Below are 23,004 nucleotides of genomic sequence, written 5' to 3'. Positions count from 1 at the left end.
CAGTAGCATATTGGGCACGTACTGACCTGGGGAGTTTCCCTTTCAGTATCCTATCATTTTGCCTTTTCATACTGTTCATGGGGTTCTCAAAGCAAGAATACTGAAGTGGTTTGCCATTCCCTTCTCCAGTGGGCCACATGCTGTCAGATCTCTTGACCATGACCCGCCCGTCTTGGGTAGCCTCACGGGCATGGCTTAGTTTCATTGAGTTAGACAAGGCTGTGGTCCTAGTGTGATTAGATTTACTAGTTTTCTGTGAGTATGGTTTCAGTGTGTTTGCCCTCTGATGGCCACTTGCAACACCTACCATCTTACTTGGGTTTCTCTTACCTTGGGCATGGGGTATCTCTTCATGGCTGCTCCAGCAAAGCACAGCCACTGCTCCTTACCTTGGACAAGGGGTATCTCCTCACCGCCACCCTTCCTGACCTTCAACGTGGGATAGCTCCTCTAGGCCCTCCTGTGCCCATGGGGAAGCAGGAACCGAGAGTTGCTAGGGTTCAGGTGGGGTGAGGGGAGAAGGCTGGGCTAACCCACCGGGTTCCTGGGTTATGCGTTGGTCCTGTAGCCAGTCTTTCAGTCTCCTCTCTAATGCTGTGGCTACATGGACAGTATCTGAGGTTATTAAAGAGGTTCAGCAGATAGGAGGTGCCTGGTACCAGGGTGCTTCCACTTAATGGGGAGACTTGTGCAAATATGCCTGGCCACAGCTGTAGTTCACCAGTTAATTCAGTGAGTACCAATGGGTGCTATTAATGTTTCTGAGAGAGAGAGTAGAGGTGGGACCAGAACGGGTGTCAGAGATGGATGTCAGATTTGGGGATGACAGAGCTGCCATTCTGAAGGGGGCTGTTGTACATTATGACTTGGTCCTCCCACCCCCTTCTATTTGTAAGTGATACTCTCATTCAGTCCTTTTTATCTACATTCAACATACTTATGGTCCACTTATTGGGTATATGTTTAGCACATTTCAAAGATTTCTAAATTTTTATCTATATTTAACACGTCTATGAGTTTATCCCAGATTGGGAAGATCCTCTGGAGAAGGGCATGGCAACCCACTCCAGTATTCTTGCCTGGTGAATCCCATGGACAGAGGAGCCCCGAGGGCTACAGTCCATGGGGTCACAAAGAGTTGGACACAACTGAGCGACTAACACACACACACACACACACACGCACGAGTTTTATAAATTCCACTTATTTTTCTTGTTCTTTTAAGAAGAACTGAATATTCTCAAATAATGCAGCAAACCCACATTGTAGTGGTTCCATACATATAGAAGTATAATATTCATGATAGATTCTCATTAACTGGTTTTCATCAGTTGCCCTTTTAACTCTAGGGGAAAAAAAGCAGGCTACTGCAAACATAGGTGACATACATTGTTTTCAGAAATTGATGATCGTTGTCTTGGAAAATTGGCAGAAAAATTATAGAACCTGGGTTTTTTATAGATGGGAAATGTCCTCAGTACCATCTTGCTATGTGACTTAGGAGCAGGGGAAACTGATTCACAGAACTGTTGAACTAGGAAACAACTTGGAGACCATGGAGTTCAATTGTTTAAATTTTAAGATATGGTGTGTGAGGATCAGAGAGGTCAAGTGTCTTATCTAAGATCACACAGCCTAGTTATCTGCAGAACTTAGTCTTTAGTTCTTTGAAACCTGGTCCAATTATTATTGTAAAAGGAGTAGGATTTCTTATATTTTTTAGTGGCTGAAGTATGGTAAACATTTATTTGAAATAGCTTTTTTTTTTGAAAATGAAAATGTACATAAAATCTCAATTTATCAAAGTAGATGTTTCTTTTTTTTTTCCTTCACATTTCACTCTGAGTGCTAATGGGATCTCTTTACTTCAACATGCCAATCATTTACAATGATAAATGAGAAAAGCCGGTAAAAGACATATTCAGCTTTCTAGGAGGGGTGGGCTGGATTAGTGCATTAGCTGGAGTGTCCTACAAAGAGGAATAGGCTGAAATGGCACTGGAAATCATTTTAATTTGATAGTCACTTAAGAAGTACTCATTTGTCTGCTAGTTGTCTGAAGGTATCATGCTATTTTCTGACTGTAATATTTGTGGTTACTTGAAGTAATGATGCAAACAATATAAATGACATAAATGGGAAATTTACGGAAATGTATGTTTCCATAAATATAACAGGAAAGCAACATTTCTGACTTTGCTGTGAATGACCTCATTGTTTGCCTGGTGATGCTCTGTTCCCACCACCTCCATGCACATCATTGCTCTGGGTTTAGGGCAGCCAAGAGTGGAGAAGAGACTTGTTTGATACTGTATGATCTCACTTATGTGCAATTTAAAAACAATACAAATGAACACACATGCAAAATGGAAACAAACTCAGATTTAGGGGCTTCACTTGTGGCTCACTGATAAAGAACCTGCCTGCCGCCAATGCAGGAGATGTGGGTTGGATCCTGGGTCAGGATGATCCCCTGGAGGAGAAACTGGCAACCCTTTCCAGTGTTCTTGCCTGGAGAATCCCATGGACAGGGGAGCCTGGCAGGCTACAGTCCATGGGGTCACAAAGAGTCAGATCTGACTTAGCAACTATGCAGATACACGATGGAAAGTACATTAGCAAATTAATTCAATAATCTTGATTGAATGCCTGTTTCTGGCCAGCCACTAAGAACTGTGGATGCAACAGGGAATAAATAAGTATGTCTGCACTCCTGATGCTTACAGTTGAGGGAGGAAAGAAGGGAAGTAAAGTAAGAAACATGGAACAAGGTTATGATAAGTGATATAAGGAAATAATTGATCACGGTACATGATAGGTGGGGAAATCACCAAAGTGGCGGATAAGACATTAATGGGGGTTTCGTTGGAGGGAGTGGCCAAGAGGTTGTCTATGCAGTGAGAGCTGGACAAGGGAGAGGTAGGCAAGGGTTAATTTGTATGTGGCCGTGCAGGCCATGCTGAGGAGCCTGATGTTACCCTGAGCGATGGGAAGCCATTGGAAGGTTTTATGCAGCAGATGGAAGGGACCCTGACTTCTGTTTTAAGAAGGGCACTTGGGCTGCTGTGCGGGTGACGGAGGAGGGAAGGCAGCGTGGAGACCTTGAGGATGCTATTGGAGAGATGATGGCAGCTTGAACAAAAGTTTAAGAGTGGGGCCAGGAAGAAATAAACAGATGCTAGCTGCCGGAGCCCTCATGATACGTTCTTGGATTGAATATGGAGGGTGGAGAAAAAGAAAAAATCAAGGACAATTGCTAGTTTTTTGACCTTAGGAAGTGGGTGGTTCCATTTGCCAAGACTGGGAACTTTAGGAGATAGTAGAGGGTCATTGGAGAGAAAAAGAGCTCAGTGGTGGATACAACTTGAAATGATATTCAATGTGCACATGGAGATCGTCAGGAGGCCATTGGATATACGAGTCTGTTACTTAAAGGAGAGGTTAGGGTTGCAGATATAAAATTTTTGGATCATTGGCCGTCAGATTTGATCATATCCCTCAGGGAAAATTGAGAGGTGAGGACACCCATAACTGGTCTGATATTCATCATTCCCCCAGTCGGCCTGCTGATTAATCATGGCTCTTTTTACACTGGACCTAAGTTCAGAATCCTCTACGAGCTCTCTAGGCAACACCACCAATCAGTTGAATCCTAACTGATGAGTAAAGAAGGAAGTAGCAAAAAGGAAAAAAATAAATCTAGATGTTAATCTCAACCAAGACTTTTTACCTGGCACTAAATTCTAAGTGAAACTGATTGCAAGGCTCTTTGCCCAGCAGTAATAATAATAAAAATAACATTAACAAACATTGGCTAATGGTCTCTAGTTTGCAGTGATTTATATATACATTTAATAGGTTTTGAATATCTTTATAGAAAGTCTTTATGGAAAGTCCTATCACTTCATGGCAAATAGATGGTGAAAAAGTAGAAACAGTGACAGATTTTATTTTCTTGGGCTCCAGAATCACTGCAGATGGTGACTGTAGCCATGAAATTAAAAGTCTCTTACTCCTTAGAAGGAAAGCTATGATCAACCTAGACAGTGTATTAAAAAGCAGAGATATCACTTTGCTGACAAAGGTCTGTCTAGTGAAAGCTATAGTTTTTCCACTAGTTATGTATGGATGTGAGTTGGACCATAAAGAATGCTGAGTGCTGAAGAAATGATGCTTTCAAATCATCAATCCTAAAGGAAATCAATCCTGAATGTTCATTGGAAGGACTGATGCTGAAGATCTGGTACATTGGCCACCTGATGTGTAGAGTTGATTCACTGGAAAAGACCCTGATGCTGGGAAAGATTGAGGGCAGGAGGAGAAGGGGATGACAGAGGATGCAGTGGTTGGATGGCATCACTGACACAATGGATGTGAGTTTGAGCGAATTCCGGGAGATAGTGAAGTCCATACCGCAGTCCGTGGGATCACAAAGAGTCTGACATAACTTAGCAGCTGAATAACAGCAACAATGGATAGTCTTTCGCTAGAATTTTGTAAAAGGCATAGAAGCATTCCCTAAGTGACTCTTATGTCAGCCCTTGGCAGAAGCCTGACAGCATACCACTTAGTAGTAAAGCAGGGAAGGCCTTTCTTTAGGCAGGAAAACAAATGACACTCAGGTCGGTTTTCTGTGGGTAGAGTGTTCTGGGGTTGGGCCATTCCTTATAGAGGACCAGCCTGACTTCTGTGGATGTAAAAAGATTAGTCACAACCTAAGAGTTGAGTTGAGTTGAGTTCAGTCGCTCAGTCGTACCTGACTCTTTGTGACCCCGTGGACTGCGGTACGCCAGGCTTCCCTGTCCATCATAAGCTCCCGGAGCTTACTCAAACTCACTATGCTTTATTCACTGGAGATTTTTAGGACTTAAGCCTGGGAGGCAGCACCTCAATTAACCCTGAGAGAACTGCTCCAAGGAGGCAAAGAGAGGGGCCAGGTTATGTAGAAATTTTGCAACAAAAGGTAGGAAGTTTGAAGTCAAAAGATTATTTTAAATTAAAACCAGGTAACCCAAGTTAAGGAATTTAGTGCTTTTCTATGTATGGAAAGATGCAAGTGTCTGGGCTCCCTGAAATCATTCCTACGCACCTCACGTATCTGTGGGCCAGTATACTGTTTTCACATCTCGAGTTTCCTCAGGGGAGACTGTGGGGAGTGGCTGTAGTCTGATGGCTGCTATTAATAGCAGAGATTCTTCCCTTCCTGAGTTCCCTCACCTGCTCACCCGCTTCCGGTTCACCTTCCGAAGGGCTCACAGGCTCACCTTCTGTGGTGGCCGCAACTGCTGTTGGCTGTGCACGCTTTGTTTACTGACATGGCAGGAAATAATTAATTTCTCACTTCCCACCATCTGTAGCCTAGACTCCTACATCTGGAAGACCGTGTTCTTTTCTGTGCTGCAAACTTGAAATGGCAATGTGTAGGATTACAGGCGATGTAGCTGGGGGGGACTGTGAGCAATCACCTAGTCCATCCCCCTCATTTTGCAGTTGAGAAGACTGAGGCCCAAGATCAAGAATTTGAGGATTTCTTTTTGTTTAAAAACCACTCTTTAGAATGAGGTGGTTCAAAGTCCTAATACGAGTCTGTGATATTGCTTGGGCGACATGGCCTTTGTAGTTCTATGCTTTTCTTTTCTTTTTAAAAACTCTTCATGCAATTTTTGAAAGGTTGCTTCCCATTTACAGTTCCCACAGAATCACGGGTATATTCTCGTGTTCACACTACATTCTCGAGCCTATATTACACCACACAGTTTATGCCTCCCCTCCCCCACCGCGTATGGTCACTCCCCCTCCCCTCTCTCCTCTGGTGACCACTGGTTGATTCCCCATCTGTGAGTCTGCTCCTTTCTTTGTTATGTTCACTAGATTATTGTATTTTTTAGATTCCACATATGTGATATCATATAGTATTTGTCTTTTCTCAGTCTGGATTATTTTACTTAGCATAATGCCCAGGTCCATTCATGTTTCTGCAAATGGAAGTATTTCATTCTATTATTATGGCTGAGGTAGGATTCCATTATATGTATACCACAGCTTCTTTACCCATTCGTATGTTGATGGACACTTGGGTTGTTTCCTGTATCTTGGCTATTGTACATAATGCAGTTCTATAATATGTTTTTTAAGGGTTCCTCAGGCAGTCCTAGAGAAATAACCAAGAGTTACCATACGTATCACCCTATCGCTTGCAGAGGACATTGGCAGGTCATGAGGGAAGTCCACCAATCCTCTGAATACTTTTTCTCTAATTCCAGTCCCTTGGTGCCCACTTCCTGGTTCCAGAAAGTATAGTGTAAAATAGTGGTGTGACACCCAGTTTTATCATGACAAGGGTGAGTCTGAGTATGAAACCATGAGGGATCTCTCTCATTATGTGGATGTTGCAGAAAGGATTCCTGTCTAGGAGCAGGATTCTCCGAACTCACACACCTCTAGACCTGTTGAATTGGCCTCAACCTTAATAAATATTTCATGAGGACAGTCATCTACTGGATGTGTACAGAAATTCCAGGCACGTTGATGGATCCTGAGCATGCCTTGTATTTATTCTTTTAGCAAAAGCACAGTTGTCTGGCATTATTTGCTCTAGTAAATCTCTCCTGGTCATAAAGTGAGGACATATTTCCCTAGATGTGTGTGTGAGAGATAGAAGCTGAGGCCACGGGAAAAGGGAAATGAGAGCCTGCTGAGTGGCACTGGATCCTATTAGACTCAGGATTTTCTGAATTTTGAACCCCATTGATCTGACTGCCTCTCACCCTATTTTCAGCAACCTAATCTGTCTGCAGCAGGCCAAATTGCTCCATGTCCCATCAAAATCGCTGTCAGAAAAATCACTGACTGGCCAACTGTGGACTTGTCAAAGTGACAAGTGGGCATGATGGCTGGGACAGCATTTCCAGGCTTTGCCTTGAGTGCAGGCAGCCATGTGGAGTGGTGGGCGGCAGCTGAAAATGGAAACTATTGACAAGAAGGGCAAAGGGGAAAGGTACCCTGGATCCTCTGGACAAGGCATTTTTAACTGTGTGTCTTTCTTCCTTTTCCCTCTTGTCTTCCCTCTCCTCTTTTCCCATCTGTATTTCTTCTTAACTTCCCCTTCTCCTCCTCCTTGACCCCTTAGATGCAGAAAGAGAGATCCACGCAGCCCCTCATGTGAGTGAGAAATTAATTCAGCTGTTCCGGAATAAGAGTGAGTTCACCTTCCTAGCCACTGTGCAGCAGAAGCCATCCACGTCAGGAGTGATCCTGTCCATTCGAGAACTGGAACACAGGTAAGAAAGCACAGTCTACTTCTCAAGATCTATCTGGAATTCATGCACTACACAAAATGTAAAGGGTGCAACTCCAGGAAAATGTTTGGCTGGATGAAACCTTGTGGCTGTTGAACACGTTTGTGGACTTAATTTGCGTTAAGAATTTACTTTGGGTGAAGTGGCTATCTTGTTTGCTCTCTGAGGACCACTCACCTATTTTGTATCTCCTGATAGACTTCGCTCATATAAAACCACATTCTATCCATCAGGTTTAGGTCACCAAGTTAAGTGGTTATATTTACCAGCAACCTCCAATAGGCCTTCATTGTGTTTATTTTATAGGAACTGTGCTTGACACTGGGAATATTAAGATGAATAGTATAGATTATTCTAAGGATCACATCACAGAAGTTAGTAGGGAAGGTGGACAAATGAATGTCGTGAAGAAGTGCTGGAAACTTGTGTTTCGGGGATAAAAGTAGTTGCTGTCAGTTCTACTAAGTTTTGTCTTAAGCCAAGAAAGGATGATGGTAGATAAGGAAATCAAGTGAGTAGATATTTGGCAGGCTGTATAGGAGGGAGTACAGAATAGGAAGAAAAGCATTCCAGAAAGAGGTTGTCATGATCTGAGGATGGAACAGGTAAGTGGTTTACAGGTAAGTGTGTGTGGGGAAGGGGTGAGATGTGTGGGGTAGTCAGCGATGGGTGGTGTTACAGAAGCAGACAGAAAGTCGGATCCTTTCAAAACTTTGATGCCATGTCACAAAACTTGGATTAAAGACCCCGTAGATAATGGGAAGCCATATAAGGGTTTTCATTTTGAAAGGTCCCTCTGTTAGGGAATTCGAAGTAATTAGATAATCTAAGACAAGGTATACTGGTAAGCTGGAGCAAAGCAGGAGAGGGGAGAAAGAGTGTGTCCACAAGCCTCTGTTCCCCGAGAGCCCCTTCTCTTGGCCCCCATAAGTGTGCCAAACCAGAAGCTTGCTCCCCAGACCAGAGCCCCTGGACAGGCAAGTAGGCCTCTTTCTCTAAAAGACTAGGGGTATGTTTCAGTCTGCTGTATATGCAGTGCCCTGGAAGTGGTAACCTGCCAAGCACTATCTCTTCGACTGTTACAATTCCATGGGATCCAAGCGCTTGGCTCCACGGTTAGGCAATGAAAGGTGTCCCTTGGGTGACGGCTGTAAAAAAAAACAAAACAAAACAAAAAAAACAAGCCAACAAACCAACCCAGGGCACTGGATAGCGCAGAAGTTCTCTTTATGCTGACCTGCCTGGAGTTCACAGACGCAGAACTCCAAGATGGTGTGGCTGCCTGTCTTCCTCCCGGAGAGTGTTACGGCAGGGCCCTGAATATGTCTGTTAGATTAGATACCTTCCTCTCAAGCCAATGCTTTACTGTAAGCAAATAAACTGCCTCTGACCTGCCCGCTCCTGCCAGGTAGGTGGGTGAGCTCTTTCTCTTATCATTATAGCCTTGAGGGTCCTGGGAACAGGAATCCCTTTGGTTTTCAAAGCTAAGCGTTGTGGGAGGCTTGTCTCTTAGGTGTAGGTTTCAAGAACTGGGGTCCCTGTTGTGGAGTTCAAACTCTTTGCCCCTTAAACAAAAGTTCTAGGTTTTGAATTCCTCCTGACTGTGGGTCTCTGAATGAGGGTGGGGTTTATGGTGAGATTATGTCCCACCCCCTCCTATCTGCTTCAGTGTAGATTTTTTTTTTTTTGATTCTCCTTTGCCCACATCCCTAGCCAGTCTCTAGGTTTTCTCCAGAGGTAATTGTTTCATTGGTAGCTGTAGACTCAGTGTGTCCATGGGGGAGGTGTGTTTAGGACCTTAAGTCACCATCTTGGATTGGAACCTCCCTGCCACTTTTAATGTAATACCAGCTTTATATTAATCCTCTGAAAATACTTACGAAGCACCTACTCTGTTCTAGGTGATATGCAACTTTTTGTGGGGAAATGAAAGAAACAATATCTAAGAGTTTGGTGTGGGAAGCAGGGCATGACCACACAAAAAACTAAGGAATAAAAAAGAGCTGTTAATAGAAAAGTTTCCATTGGTGTTAAAAGGCAGTGTGTAGCTAATTTCAAAATTACGTGGCTTCCCCAAACTGATTCTGTGCCCCCTCCTCTCCTAGTGGACAGTGGTGGGGGAACATTGGAATCCCTAAGCCCATGTAACAGTCACTGCCCAGGCAGAGGGTGGCAAGAGTTACTGGGCAGGGGGTGTGGGAAGGGCAGGTGGGCCCTGGGCACCAGGGAGCAGCCAAGCCAGTGGCTGAGAACTGGTCTCAGGGAGGTGGCAGGTGGTGGGAGGCAGGGCTGCACATGAACAGAGCCTGCCCAGGGTGTGCTCCACTGTCCCCCCAGACCTCACTTAGGAAATGCAGTCAAAGGTAGAATTACTAAGAAGTTCAAGACGGTGACTGCAGACTATTAAACCAGAAGCATGGGGCCCTTCTGAGGGCAGAATCCTGTGCAGATATACTGGACACCTGCCCATGAAGCCGGCCCTACCTTGACCTCACAGCAGACACGGTGCCACCCTCCCCGACCCCCTCAGATCTCTTGTGTAGTTTCGGTGTGCCCTTCACCTGGGTTTGATGGACTCTGTTTCCAAAGCACCTAACAACTTGCCTCAGAGCGCTGGACATCAGCTTCTGTAGCCTCTTCATCCTATTGGATTCAGAGTGGAAGTGTCTGGGAGTTTGTTTCCTCCCCAGGCAGCCTGAAGTCAATGATTGACTCATGAGTGTGGAGTAAGAAAGCCTAGTCCCTTGGCCTTGGATGCCTGGAGACCAGTCAGGCTCTGAGGCTTCATTCATTTCCCAGCTGCTGCTACTGCTGCTAAGTCACTTCAGTTGTGTCCGACTCTGTGTGACCCTATAGACGGTAGCCCATCAGGCTCCTCTGTCCCTGGGATTCTCCAGGCAAGAACATTGGCGTGGGTTGCCATTTTCTTCCCCAGAGCGACCACAAAACAGGCTGAGGCTGCGACTTCCTGTTTTACTCCCTCCCTCTCCTGGAAGCACTTCTTTAATAGATCACTTGCTCTTACATTCTCATGTCAGAGTCTATACTGGGGAACCAGAGTTCAGTAAACCTTCCTTGTACTACTTTTTGATATGTCAACCTAGATAGGCCCACTGAGGCCAAAAATAATGGAAAGGTGTTAGGTTCAGTGAATTCGGTATATTAAGTTGGTGGTTAAGGAAGATGACCTAGAGGGGAGACTCCTGAAACAGGTTGAGTTTTGCAGGCAAGGGAAAGGGAAGGGTACCGAAGTAGGGAGAACAGTGTGGGCAGTCTCACAGGGGAGAAATTAAGGAAACAGAATTTTTTTTTTTTTTTTTTTTTTTGTGAAGAGAAAAGAGCAGAGAATAGACCAGTTTGGCTGGAGTCGAGGGTCTTTACATGCACATTTCCAGCAGAGGTGAGGATCAACTGTTCTGTCTCTTTTCACTGGTTAAATTTGTCCTCAGCCTCAGAGGGATGTGATGGATCCTGAGCCTTCAGTGAGGATGCTGCCAGCAGTACAGTGAGCTGGCTATTTCTGGGTCAGCCTGGAGAAAGCAAGCTGGCGTATGTATTGGTGAACAGGTATGGTTAGAGTCCCTGTGTTCTGTAGGTTGGGAGAAAGCACAGGTTTCTTATTGCCCAAGGGTGGAGATGTCAAGCCAGTCTCAGCTTCACAGACATGGGAAGGTCATGTCCTTGCCTCAGCTTAGGGGTTGGGTGTGAGGGCCTCCTCTGCTTGAGGGCCATGTAAATGTCCAGAAATAGAATGTATGGTGTCTTCAAATGCTTCTCAGTGGAACCAGAGAGCTTCCCAAAGCAGGTGAGGAGTGAGTGGAATGGCAGCCGATATAGGAGAGCTCCAGAGTCAGATGTCGTGGAGCCAGGAGTTTGACTTTTAGTTTCGCCATACCTGCCATGGAATGTCTTGGAACCTCAATTTCCTTGTCTGTAAATGGGGATAATCATCTACTTTGCAGGGTTGTGGTAAGCATGGAAAAAGAGACTGTGTGTTAAGTGCACAACTCTTAAAAAATATATTTCCTTTCTTTGTCTAATCCTAAGTCTTGAAACACTATTTTATGGGTTTTTCTTTTGGAATCTAAAAAAAAAATCCATATCTTAAGAAAGGTTTTGAAAACCCTTTTGGTGTTATCATGTAGAGTCATCTGAGGCTACCTTTTCTTACTTTCTGGCAGGTTTCTAATAGAACCTGAGGATCACTGAATGGAAATCATATGACCATTTTTCATTGTAATAGGAAAACCTCAGGTCTTGACTCAAACAAAATAAATGAGGAAATATAAAACATTCCCCTCCACTTCTTAATTCTATGGTGCCTTCCTCCATGTTTGTTTAGTCGTATCAAGGGGAAGTATTACTATAAAGGATTAACTCTGAATCTGTAATGCACTTGGCGTTAGGTAATAAAGATCTGGTTTTCATTACCTCCCATAGAAATCTCACACCTCTTAGCTGTCACTCCACCATCTCCTCATCATTACCTCAGCCTTTGGCAATAGCCTTCTGTCTCTATGGATTTGCCTATTTGGACATTTTATATAAATGGCATCATACAATATGTGGTCCTTTGTAGCTGGCTTCTTTTATTAGAATGTTTTCAAAGTTCTTCCATGTTGGTAGTGTGGGCCAGTAGTTCATTTCATTTTATTGCAGAATAATATTGCATTGTTTGGATACCTTTTATTTATCCATTCATCAATTGATGGGGCATTGGAGTTGTTCCCTCTTTTTGGCTATTATGAATAATGCTGCAATGAGTTTTCCTGTGCAAATTTTTGCGTGGACACATATTTTTATTCTCTTGGTATTAACCAGGAGTAGACTTGCTGAATCAAGTACTCACTATGTTTACCTGTTTTGTGGAATTGTCAGACTGTCTTTCAAAGTGCCTGCACCATTTTACATTTCTACCAGCAGTGTATGAGAGTTCCAATTTCTCCACATTCTTGTTAATGCTCGTTATTATCTTTTTGATATAGTCATCCTAGTAGATGTGAAGTGATATTGCACTGTGACTTTTTATTAACTGGAGTACAGTTACTTTACAATGTTATGTTTCTGGTGTATGCAAAGTAAATCAGCTGGACATATACATATATCCCCCCCTTTTTTTTTGGATTTCCTTCCCATTTAGGTAACCACTGAGAATTGTTGAGTATTGGTCCCTTTGCTATACATTTAGATTTTCCTGATGGCAGATAATGTTGAGTATCTTTTCAGGTACTTACTGGCTGCTATATATCCTCTTTGGAAAATTGTCTATTCAGAGCATTTGTCCATGTCTAATTGGGTTGTTTGTCTTCATGCTTTTGTATTAGTTATTTTATAGATAGAAGTCCCTTATAACATATGATTTATAGATTCCCGCCCCCAATTCTGTAGATTCTATCATTTTCTTCATGATATACTTGGAGGCAAAAAAGTTGTTAAATCTGATGTTCAGTTTTTCTTTTGTTGCTTGTACTTCTTTTTGAAGAAACCATTGCCTAATCCTGAGTCTGAAGATTTACTGCATATGATTTCTTTAAAGAGTTTTATAGGCTTAATACTTAGATCTTGGATAGATTTTGAGCCCATTTTCTCTGTGGTGTGAGGTAGTGGTCCAACTTGATGTTTTGTATGTGGATAGCCAGTTGTCCCTGCACCGTTTGTTGAAGACCAATGAATTTTCTTGGTAACCTTGTTGAAGATCAATTGCACATAAATATGGTTTATTTCTGGAGTCTCAAATTCTATTCCATTGATATATATGTCTGTTCTTATGCCAGGACTGTTTTGATTATTTGGCTTTGTGTTAAGTTTTGAAATCGATAAATGTGAGTCCTGCAACTTTGTTTTTTCCTTTTCAAGATTGTTTTGGCTGTTTCAGTTCTCTTAAATTTCCATTTGAGTATTACAACCAGCTTTTCAATTTCTGCAAAAATATCAGCTGAACTTTGAAAGGGATTGCACTGAATCTATAGATCAGTGTGGGAGGGTATTGCCATCTGAACAACATTAAGTCAACTGATCCATAGACCTAAAATGTCTTTCCATTTATTTAGGTGGTGTTTATTTTTTTCCAACAGTGTTTTGTAGTTTCAGAGTATAAGTTTTGCATGACTTTTGTTAATGTTTTACAAAAAAATGATTATTAAATATTCTTTTTGATGCCATTGTAAATGTAATGACTAATTTCATGTCTGCTCATTGCTACTTTATAGAAATTCAAATTGATCTTTGCATATTAATCTTGTATCCTGCAGCTTTGCTGATTTATTCTAATAATTTTTTAAAGAATTTCTTAAATTTTTACTTAAAAGATCAAATCATCTACAAATAGTTTTATTTCTGTCTTATCTGAATATATTTTATTTTCTTGACTAATTGCTCTGAGTAGAACTTCCAGTACAATGTTGACTAGAAGTGATAGGAACAGATAGTCTTGTTTCTGATCTTAAGGAGGAAAGCGTTCAATTTTTCACTGTGAAGTGTGATGTTGTAGATTTTCTTCGATGCTTTTAACCAGGTTGAAGAAATTTCCTTTTGTTCCTAACACGCTTTTATCAGGTTGAGGAAGTTCTCTTCCATTTCTAGTTGGAGTGTTTTCTATCATGAAGGAGTATTAACTTTTTTCAAGTGCTTTTCTGTATCTATCAAGGTGATCATGTAGTTTTATCCTATTCTATTGACGTGGGATATTATACTAGTTGATTTTGGACATTATACCAAGATTGCATATGTGGGATAAATCCCACTTAGTCATGTGGGATATAGTTCTTTTCATATGTTCCTGGATTTGATTTAATAGTATATTAATTTTTGTATCTATATTCATGAGAAAGAATGATTTGTAGTTTTCTTTTGATGCCTTTGGTCTGATTTTTGTGTTAGACTTTTAGGCTCTGTGAGTTATGTGGAATAGTTATTTTTTTTTAGCTAACATTTGTTGATTATGTATCATGTAGTAGGTGTTTGCGTCTCTGGTGGCTTACTCAGATGGCAAAGAATCTGCCTGCAGTGCAGGAGACCCAGGTTTGATCCCTGGGTTGGGAAGATGCCCTGGAGGAGGGCATGGCAACCCCCCTCCTGTATTCTTGCCTGGAGAATCCCTATGGGCAGAGGAGCCTGGCAGACTACAGTCTACAGGGCTGCAGAGTCGGACATGACTGAAGGGACTCAGTCCACAGGCACTAGGCATTTAAATTAGTTTTTGTTTTTTTCAGATGATCCCCCTTGGTTTTAAATATATTGTTTTGTAACTTGATAATAATGTGTTTTGTCTCTCTCATTCCAGTATTTATAGTAGCTATCAGTTTTTCTTGTCTTATGATACTGGCTAGACTCTTGAGATTAAAGGTCCTCATTAAAGTCAGAGAGAAGCAGCAGACAACGTATCTTAATGTTTTCTTATCTGTTTAGTATAATGTCTGATAGTTTCTAATCTATTTTACATATGTATATATACATATATACACACATATACGTTACCATGTAAAGGAAACTTAGTTCTGTTCCTGATTTACTGGAAAGTCAAAAGATCATGAACGGCTGTTACATGTTATTAAATCAATCTCGCTTATATATGTGTGTATATATAGTATATATATGTGTGTGTGTTTTGTATATATACACACACATAAAATCATCATCTAACTTAAAAGGCCAAAAATTATGAACAGCTGTAACATTTTATTAAACACCCTCTCTGGGTACCTTTTGAAATAATTATTTTTTTCTTTCATTTATTAACATTAATTACATTGAGTCCATAAAGTTGAATTATTTCTGAAATCCTTAAATTTATATTTACTAATGTTTAAGATTTTTGCATCAATATTAATAATAATAAAATGGTAATGATTTAAGTGCTGATAAATGCTAGACATTGTTCTAAACACTTTAAACTCATTAAAGACTTTTTAACTCATAAGTGAGATACAGTAGGTTTTTCTGACTACGTGATTTAATTCAAAGCTTTTTGAATTTTATGCTCTAGACTGGTTTAAATATATAGGCAATACCTCTTTTATAAATGTTTCTGATAGAATTTGCCTGAAAATAATGTGGGCTGATAATTTGTGTTTGGGGAGGCTGGGAAATCTTTTATTACTGAAAATGTTCATTTCTCATCTCTTTTATGGTATTGTTCTACTTAATTAATTTTAGACTCTTCTGTGGACCAATTTACATTTTGTTGAAATCATATATTTTGAGATCTCCCTCTTTTGGGCAAATAGTTGGACATTATATTCCTTTACTTAATAAAATTTTTATATTTGTGGTTATTTCTTCATTAACTTGTAATATGAAATATATATATTTCCTTCTTAGAGAAGCTCATCATGGATTGTGTAATTTATTGACCTTTTTAATGAAACAGTTCTTAAGTTTAATTGAGGTCTGTTATTTTTTTTCACTTTAAATTCATTGATTTTTTTCTTCTTGCCTCTTTTTCAATCACTTTGGTATTTTTACTGGCTCATTCGATGTTTAGCTCATTTGTTTTCAGTATTTTCTGTTTACTGGTAAAATCACTGAAGACTTTATATTTTCCTATGAGTGTCAGTTTGAATACAGCCCGTGGATACTGCTATATACTCTTTTCATTTTCAGTTCTTTTCTTTAGTTCTTAAATTTCAGTTTAACTCCCTCTTTTTGATCTAAGTTAGAGGAATATTTAAAAGTTTCAAAATGATTAAATGAAGAAGTACTTAATGGATGACTTCTGGTTTTTATGGTTAATTAAAGATTTATAATATGTGCTGTAAGATAATGAGAGTGAAAATCTTTTCTGGTACCTGTACATACTCACTACTTTTATTTTCTGAGGGGAAACATCTTAAAAGGATGTGTAGTCTGTGTGTACACAGATAAACCTTTGTGTAGCATCTTAGTTGCGTTATTCAACTAAGTGTTTTATTTTATGACCTTGAACTATGACATTCTGAGAGAGGTAGGTTAATAGCTTCTACTATGATTAGACTTTTGTCATAATCTCCCTGGATAGCTTTAAGGGCTAATCCTGGAAGTGTCATGCATTATCTGTAGCACATTTTATTGACCATTACTGGGAAATTGGTTCTAACTGTGTGCCAAGGATGAGAAAGCCTGGTTACTAGAGTAACTAGGCAGTCTCTGTCTTGATTGTTTGGCATGTGGTCTGTGCCCAAATAATGATAATTGCGTAGGTAAGAGACTGCATCACACAGGGGTTTTTGCCAGGTGGTACTCAGCCACATAGTATGTAATTAGCAACTGTAAATACTAAGCAGACAGATGATTCCATTTCTTTGGCTCTGCTTAGGGCTGCTCAGAAATGTCATGTCTGATTCCCAAGGTTCGCATGGAATATATTGTCCCTGGAATAGATACTGCCCCAGATGTACTATATGTGGGAGGTTGCACAGGCAGTGAAAAGGGCAGAGGTTCTGGTACCTGGAGACGGAAACGAGTAATTCCTTGGGCTTTTTGTACAGGACTAGAAGTGTTTGCCACACTGCTGTGTTTAAAATGGATAACCAGCAAGGGCCTATTGTATAGCACAGGGAACTCTACTCAATGTTATATGCCAGTCTGGATGGGAGAGAGTTTTTGGGGAGAATAGATACATATGTATGTATGGCTGAGTCCCTTCACTGTTCACTTGAAACTACCCAAACATTGTTAATCGGCTATACCCCAATACAAAATGAAAAGTCTAAAGTTTGGGGAAAAAAGTAGTATTTGCTAAACATCTACCATAGTTGTTGGCTGTAATTTGAAAAACAAAAAGCCATGATGATGATGATAAGGTGGAAATTTGATGTTGAGGGGAAGGTGGATGCTAGGAAGTGGCCAGATGAGCAAACAGCCACTTTAGTTCACTGGCTAAAGGAAAACAGTATCTATCACCCAAACCTTCTGGTAATGTTCAATTTCCAGTGAAACTTCACCTTTGCTGACGAAGCACCATGGGGAATCACATTTTGGATCTGAACACTCTCCCTCCTGTGTACCATGGCAAGTCCTCATCCAGTGCCTTTTCTGTTATCCAGAAAAGCTGCATTTTCTGTTTTGGAAATCACTGCTTCCAGTTTCTGCCAGGCTTCCAGCTCTTCTCAGGCAAGGCCATTATTGAATTAATGGCCTAAGAGTTCATTCAGTGGCTGAGGTTCCTTCTAGCTAAAGGCAGGCATCTCTCTCACCTGGTGGGATTCCAGCAGCTGGAAGTGGATCATTTGGGAGATGATTCCTTAAACCAGGAATGAACTACTTGGCACAATGGTATCTAGAAACTCCCTTGGAAACTGAGCCAATTGAGTTTCCCTGAATATCTTGAGTGAGTAGATAAAAATGAAATGGAAAGCTTAAATATAAAGACAATTGCAAACATACCTGGAGGTAGTAATTGAAATACTCTTTTATGTAGTGGAATGGGCACTCTTATTCTTGCCTGTATTTCTAATTTGATGGATTTTTATCCTTTTTTTTATAGTGCCAGTTGAGCACATTGGTAGAGCAACAAAGATGAATGTCTTGCTGAGCTATCTTAATGGCAATGCAGATTTAATGTTTATTTTTTCTGATTAAAGTATGTTAATAAAGAGCTTTGTTAAAATGGAAAGCTTAATTAACGTGGATTAAGTCTAATTGAACGTTCTGTCAGTATATGCAACTCTATAAGATATAATGGTAAATCTTCTGATTTTCAATTTTACTTCTAAATTATAGATAAAATTCAATCTAAACATAATTAGCCAGGAATCTGAAAGTTGGGGGTCTAAGAAAAAGCTTACTTTGGAACACTGTTGTGAGATGAAGAGGACATTTTTGACTTGCTAAGAAGGCATCTCCTTTAAAAAATTTTTGTATTTCAAAAGTTACTCTTCAGTTTTTGTAGTTCTCGTGGTGGAAAGAGCTTTCTACTTTGATGCCTGATTGATGTGGGTTCAGTTCCTGAGTCTGTCAGCTATCAGATGTGTGGGCTTTTGCAGTTGCTTTTAATTTACCTCAACCTTGGTGTTCTTTTATGCAAAGTGAAGTTAATGATGTTGTGTGTGTGTGTGCACACTCAGTTGTGTCTGATTCTTTGCAACCTCATGAACTATAGCCCACCAGGCTCCTTTCTTCATGGGATTTCCCAGGTAAGAATGCTGAGTGGGTTGCCGTTTCCTAGTTTGGGTGCTGGGCGGGGAGAGGCCTGGGGGAGGGGGTGGGGGGTGGGGGTGGCGGGGATCTTCCTGACTCAGGAATAGAACCTGAGTCTCTTGCATTGGTGGGTGGATTCTTTACCACTAGCACCATCTAGGAAGCCTAATGTCATAGTTATTGGGAGGATTCAGCAGGAGTGTTTAGGTGAATGTGTCCTCATGTCTAATTTTTCTAGGCACTCAACAAATGTCATTGCCCTTTCTCTGCTCAGGGTTTTTTTTTGGTAGATATTTCCTCATACCTTCCCCAATTCTTCAGAAGTGAAAAAGGTAGATATTGGCAATTCCTCATTATTTGAAATAGTGTTTAGGTTTTCATGTTAAGACATTGTTATGTATAGTATAGAAACAGTGGCTGTCCTAATGGAATGCATTTGGTAGTTTCTAAGCTGCAGATTTGCCTTCCTAATTATGGATGATTTATGCTAATATGTAAATTGTTTTGCAGTTTCAGATGATTTATTGAAGCCTGTCAGAATGGAGGGCTAGGAGGTGGAGGGAATTCTAGAAGAGTATTACCTGTTTTGAACATAACCCAAGAGAAAAGTTTTTCATGGATGATTAACAGTACATTTTTACAAATTAAAGCTCTTATATAAACTCAAGTTTAATTCTTCCCTCAAGAACAAATAACATAAGGCTTATATTAAAAAAAAAAGTAGATGACTTCAGTTGTTAAATTGCTTACAATTGGGAAGGAAAGAAGCAAGTTCAAATTGGAATCTTGACCAAATGCAGATATCTCTATGCTGTTTTCAAAGTATACAAGTAGGTTGTCACTTTGCAAATAAATTTGGGGAGGTTGTAGATTTAGAACTGTGTTCTTAGTAGACTGAAAACCCCTTCATCAATAATGTTCAGGAAATACTAATGAAAATCTATCACGTACCTTGTGTGGTGGTAGATACTGGGCTACAACTGTGAAGCATGCAGGGATAGAGATAGTCATTGAAACACCACAAAGTGTGGTTAGTACCTTGCTAGGAATGTAGGATGGAGAAGGTAATGGCACCCCACTCCAGTACTCTTGCCTGGAAAATCCCATGGGTGGAGGAGCCTGGTAGGCTGCAGTCCATGGGGTCGCTAAGAGTTGGACACGACACAGAGACTTCACTTTCACTTTTCACTTTCATGCATTGGAGAAGGAAATGGCAACCTAAATGGCAACCCAGTCCAGTGTTCTTGCCTGGAGAATCCCAGGGATGGGGGAGCCTGGTGGGCTGCTGTCTATGGGGTCGCATAGAGTCGGACACGACTGAAGCGACTTAGCAGCAGCAGCAGCAGGAACACAGGGAGCACAGAGCAGAATACCTTGATTTTCCCAAAAGAGATTGGAAAGCCTTCTCAATGAGGGTTATGCTTAAGAGGCAAAGTATAATAAGTAGAAATCAGCCAGATGATGATGAACACAGAAGAGAGTTCTGGATGCAGCATGAGTGAAGGGGAGAGAGATGACAGCGATCATGGTGGGTTAAATTAATTGGAGAAAAATGCCATGATGTTGGAGAGTGGGCAGAGCATAGGTAGGGACGTAGGGGTGAGATGTGGCCAGAAGTGAACCAGAGAGTTAAGCAAGAGGCTGGACTGTGAATGGCCTTCTAAGCTATTCATCGGGCTTAGCCTTTACTCCAAGGGCAATGAGAAGTCATGGAAGGGATCTAAGTACAGGTGTGCCATGATTAGATTTGTATTTTAGAAAAATCACACCCGCTGCTTAGTGGAGAACGGCATGGAAGAGGCAAAATTGGAGATGGAAGGCCAGTTAGAAGGTTGCTGAAGCTTTCCAGAATCTGGATTCAAGAGGATGGAGATCTGGACTGTGTCTGATAATGGTGGTGCAGATGAAGAGAAATGGATTCATTTAAGAGACAGTTAGGAGGTGGTGCGAACTGGCTGTAGTTGTGTTGGATGTTGTGGGGGGCAGAGAGGGAGGGGTCAAGGGTGAGGTTCCAGGTTCTGAGTTGGGCTACTGGGAGGTACTGTGCTCCGAGCAGACAGGAGGAGGTGGTATGGCTTTTTATCCTTGTGTTTGCCTGTCACACAGTGTGTAGTTCCTTGAGTTTACTTTGCTCAAGTTTTTAGTTAAGCAAATTAACCAAAATAGAGAAAAACTGAAAAGGGTAAGAATAGATGGGAGATAGTCTCTGGGAAATGGGATCTCCTTCTGGAAGGGAGCTTCTTCTTGAAGAAGGAAACAGCAGATAAAACTTACATATGCATCATCTAGTTCAGTTCAGTTGCTCAGTCATCTCTGGCTCTTCACAACCCCATGAACTGCAGCACGCCAGGCCTCCTGTCCATCACCAACTCCCGGAGCCTACACAAACTCATGTCCATTGAGTCGGTGATGCCATCCAACCATCTCATCCTCTATCATCCCCTTCTCCTCCTGCCCTCAATCTTTCCCAGCATCAGGGTCTTTTCAAATGAGTTAGCTCTGCATCAGGTGGCCAAAGTATTGGAGTTTCAGCTTCAACATTAGTCCTTCCAATGAACACCCAGGACTGGTCTCCTTTAGGATGGACTGGTTGCATCTCCTTGCAGTCCAAGGGACTCTCAAGAGTCTTCTCCTACACCACAGTTCAAATTCTTTGGCGCTCAGCTTTCTTTATAGTCCAACTCTCACATTCATACATGACTACTGGAAAAACCATAGCCTTGACTAGACGGACCTTTGTTGGCAAAGTAATGGCTCTACTTTTTAATATGCTGTCTATGTTGGTTATAACTTTCCTTCCAAGGAGCAAGTGTATTTTAATTTCATTGCTGCAATCACCATCTGCAGTGATTTTGGGGCCCAAGAAAATAAAGTCTCTCACTGTTTCTATTGTTGCCCCATCTGTTTACCATGAAGTGATGGGACTGGATGCCATGATCTTAATTTTCTCAATGTTGAGCTTTAAGCCAGCCTTTTCACTCTCCTCTTTCACTTTCATCAAGAGGCTTTTTAGTTCTTCACTTTCTGCCATAAGGGTGGTGTCATCTGCATATCTGAGGTTATTGATATTTCTCCTGACAATCTTGATTCCAGCTTGTGCTTCATCCAGCCCAGCGTTTCTCACGATGTACCCTGCATATAAGTTAAATAAGCATGGTGACAATATACAGCCTTGATGTACCCCTTTTCCTATTTGGAACCATTCTGCTGTTCCATGTCCAGTTCCTACTATTGCTTCCTGACCTGTATACACGTTTCTCAAGAGGCAGGTCTGGTGGTCTGGTATTCCCATCTCTCTTAGAATTTTCCACAGTTTATTGTGATCCCCAGTCAAAGGCTTTGGCATAGTCAATAAAGCAGAAATAGATGTTTTTCTGGAACTCTCTTGCTTTTTTGATGATCCAGTGGATGTTGGCAATTTGATCTCTGGTTCCTCTGCCTTTTCTAAACCCAACTTGAACATCTGGAAGTTCACGGTTCACATATTACTGAAGCCTGGCTTGGAGAATTTTGAGCATTACTTTACTAGTGTGTGAGATGAGTGCAATTGTGTGGTAGTTTGAGCATTCTTTGGCATTGCCTTTCTTTGGGATTGGAATGAAAACTGACCTTTTCCAGTCCTGTGGCCACTGCTGAGTTTTCCAAATTTGCTGGCATATTGAGTGTAGCACTTTCACAGCATCATCTTTTAGGATTTGAAATACCTCAACTGGAATTCCATCATCTCCACTAGTTTTGTTCATAGTTATACTTCTTAAGGCCCACTTGACTTCACATTCCAGGATGTCTGGCTCTAGGTGAGTGATCACAGCATTGTGATTAACTGGGTTGTGAAGATCTTTTTTTGTATAATTCTTCTGTGTATTCTTGCCACCTCTTCTTAATATCTTCTGCTTCTGTTAGGTCCATACCATTTCTGTCCTTTATTGTGCCCATCTTTGCATGAAATGTTCCCTTGGTATCTATAATTTTCTGGAAGAGATCTCTAGTCTTTCCCATTCTATTGTTTTCCTCTATTTCTTTGCATTGATCACTGAGGAAGGCTTTCTTATCTCTCCTTGCTATTCTTTGGAACTCTGCATTCAAATGGGTATATCTTTCCTTTTCTCCTTTGCTTTTCGCTTCTCTTCTTTGCACAGCTATTTGTAAGGCCTCCTCAGTTAGCCATTTTGCTTTTTTGCATTTCTTTTTCTTGAGAGATGTTTCTAAATGCGAGAAAACATGACACATGGAACCAGGGTTTTCATCATTTTATCTTTACATCTAGCAGAGTGCAGACAGTTTCAAGGGAAAGTTTGAAGGCTGTGGTGAGCATTAGAAAGTAGTAATTTTCATATAGAAATAAATGAAGGGAAGGCTCACCTGTTAAGAAAATGAGGTGTTTTTTTCAGGAACATACTAATTAAATAAAATTTAAATCTTTGTTGGAAGAAATGAAGCTGCTCAGATGATTTTTGACCTTAATTGAGGACAAGAAGTGTCACAGCAAGAGAGTATAATGTTTTGAGTAAATTGCTCATGCTTGGAAATATGCTTATTAGATTTTGGATTGCTTAGTGTTTGAGAAATGGGAAACCGGCAAATAGAGCCA

At 41.1% G+C, this 23,004-nt stretch overlaps 1 protein-coding gene across 2 annotated transcripts in view; it reads left to right on the top strand.

Annotated features, from left to right (window-relative positions):
• NELL1 (neural EGFL like 1) overlaps window positions 1-23,004 on the top strand; it is a 1,049,219-nt gene that overhangs the window by 101,493 nt on the left and 924,722 nt on the right. For both annotated transcript variants that reach the window (XM_070364999.1, XM_070364998.1), the window contains exon 3: window positions 7,130-7,280. In XM_070364999.1, the coding sequence (XP_070221100.1) occupies window positions 7,130-7,280 (151 nt within the window). The remainder of the gene's footprint in view (window positions 1-7,129; window positions 7,281-23,004) is intronic.

The sequence above is a fragment of the Bos mutus genome, chromosome 29 (genome assembly GCF_027580195.1).
Source record: "Bos mutus isolate GX-2022 chromosome 29, NWIPB_WYAK_1.1, whole genome shotgun sequence".
Classification (NCBI taxonomy): Eukaryota; Metazoa; Chordata; class Mammalia; order Artiodactyla; family Bovidae; genus Bos; species Bos mutus.
This window is presented reverse-complemented; position numbering and strand designations above follow the sequence as displayed.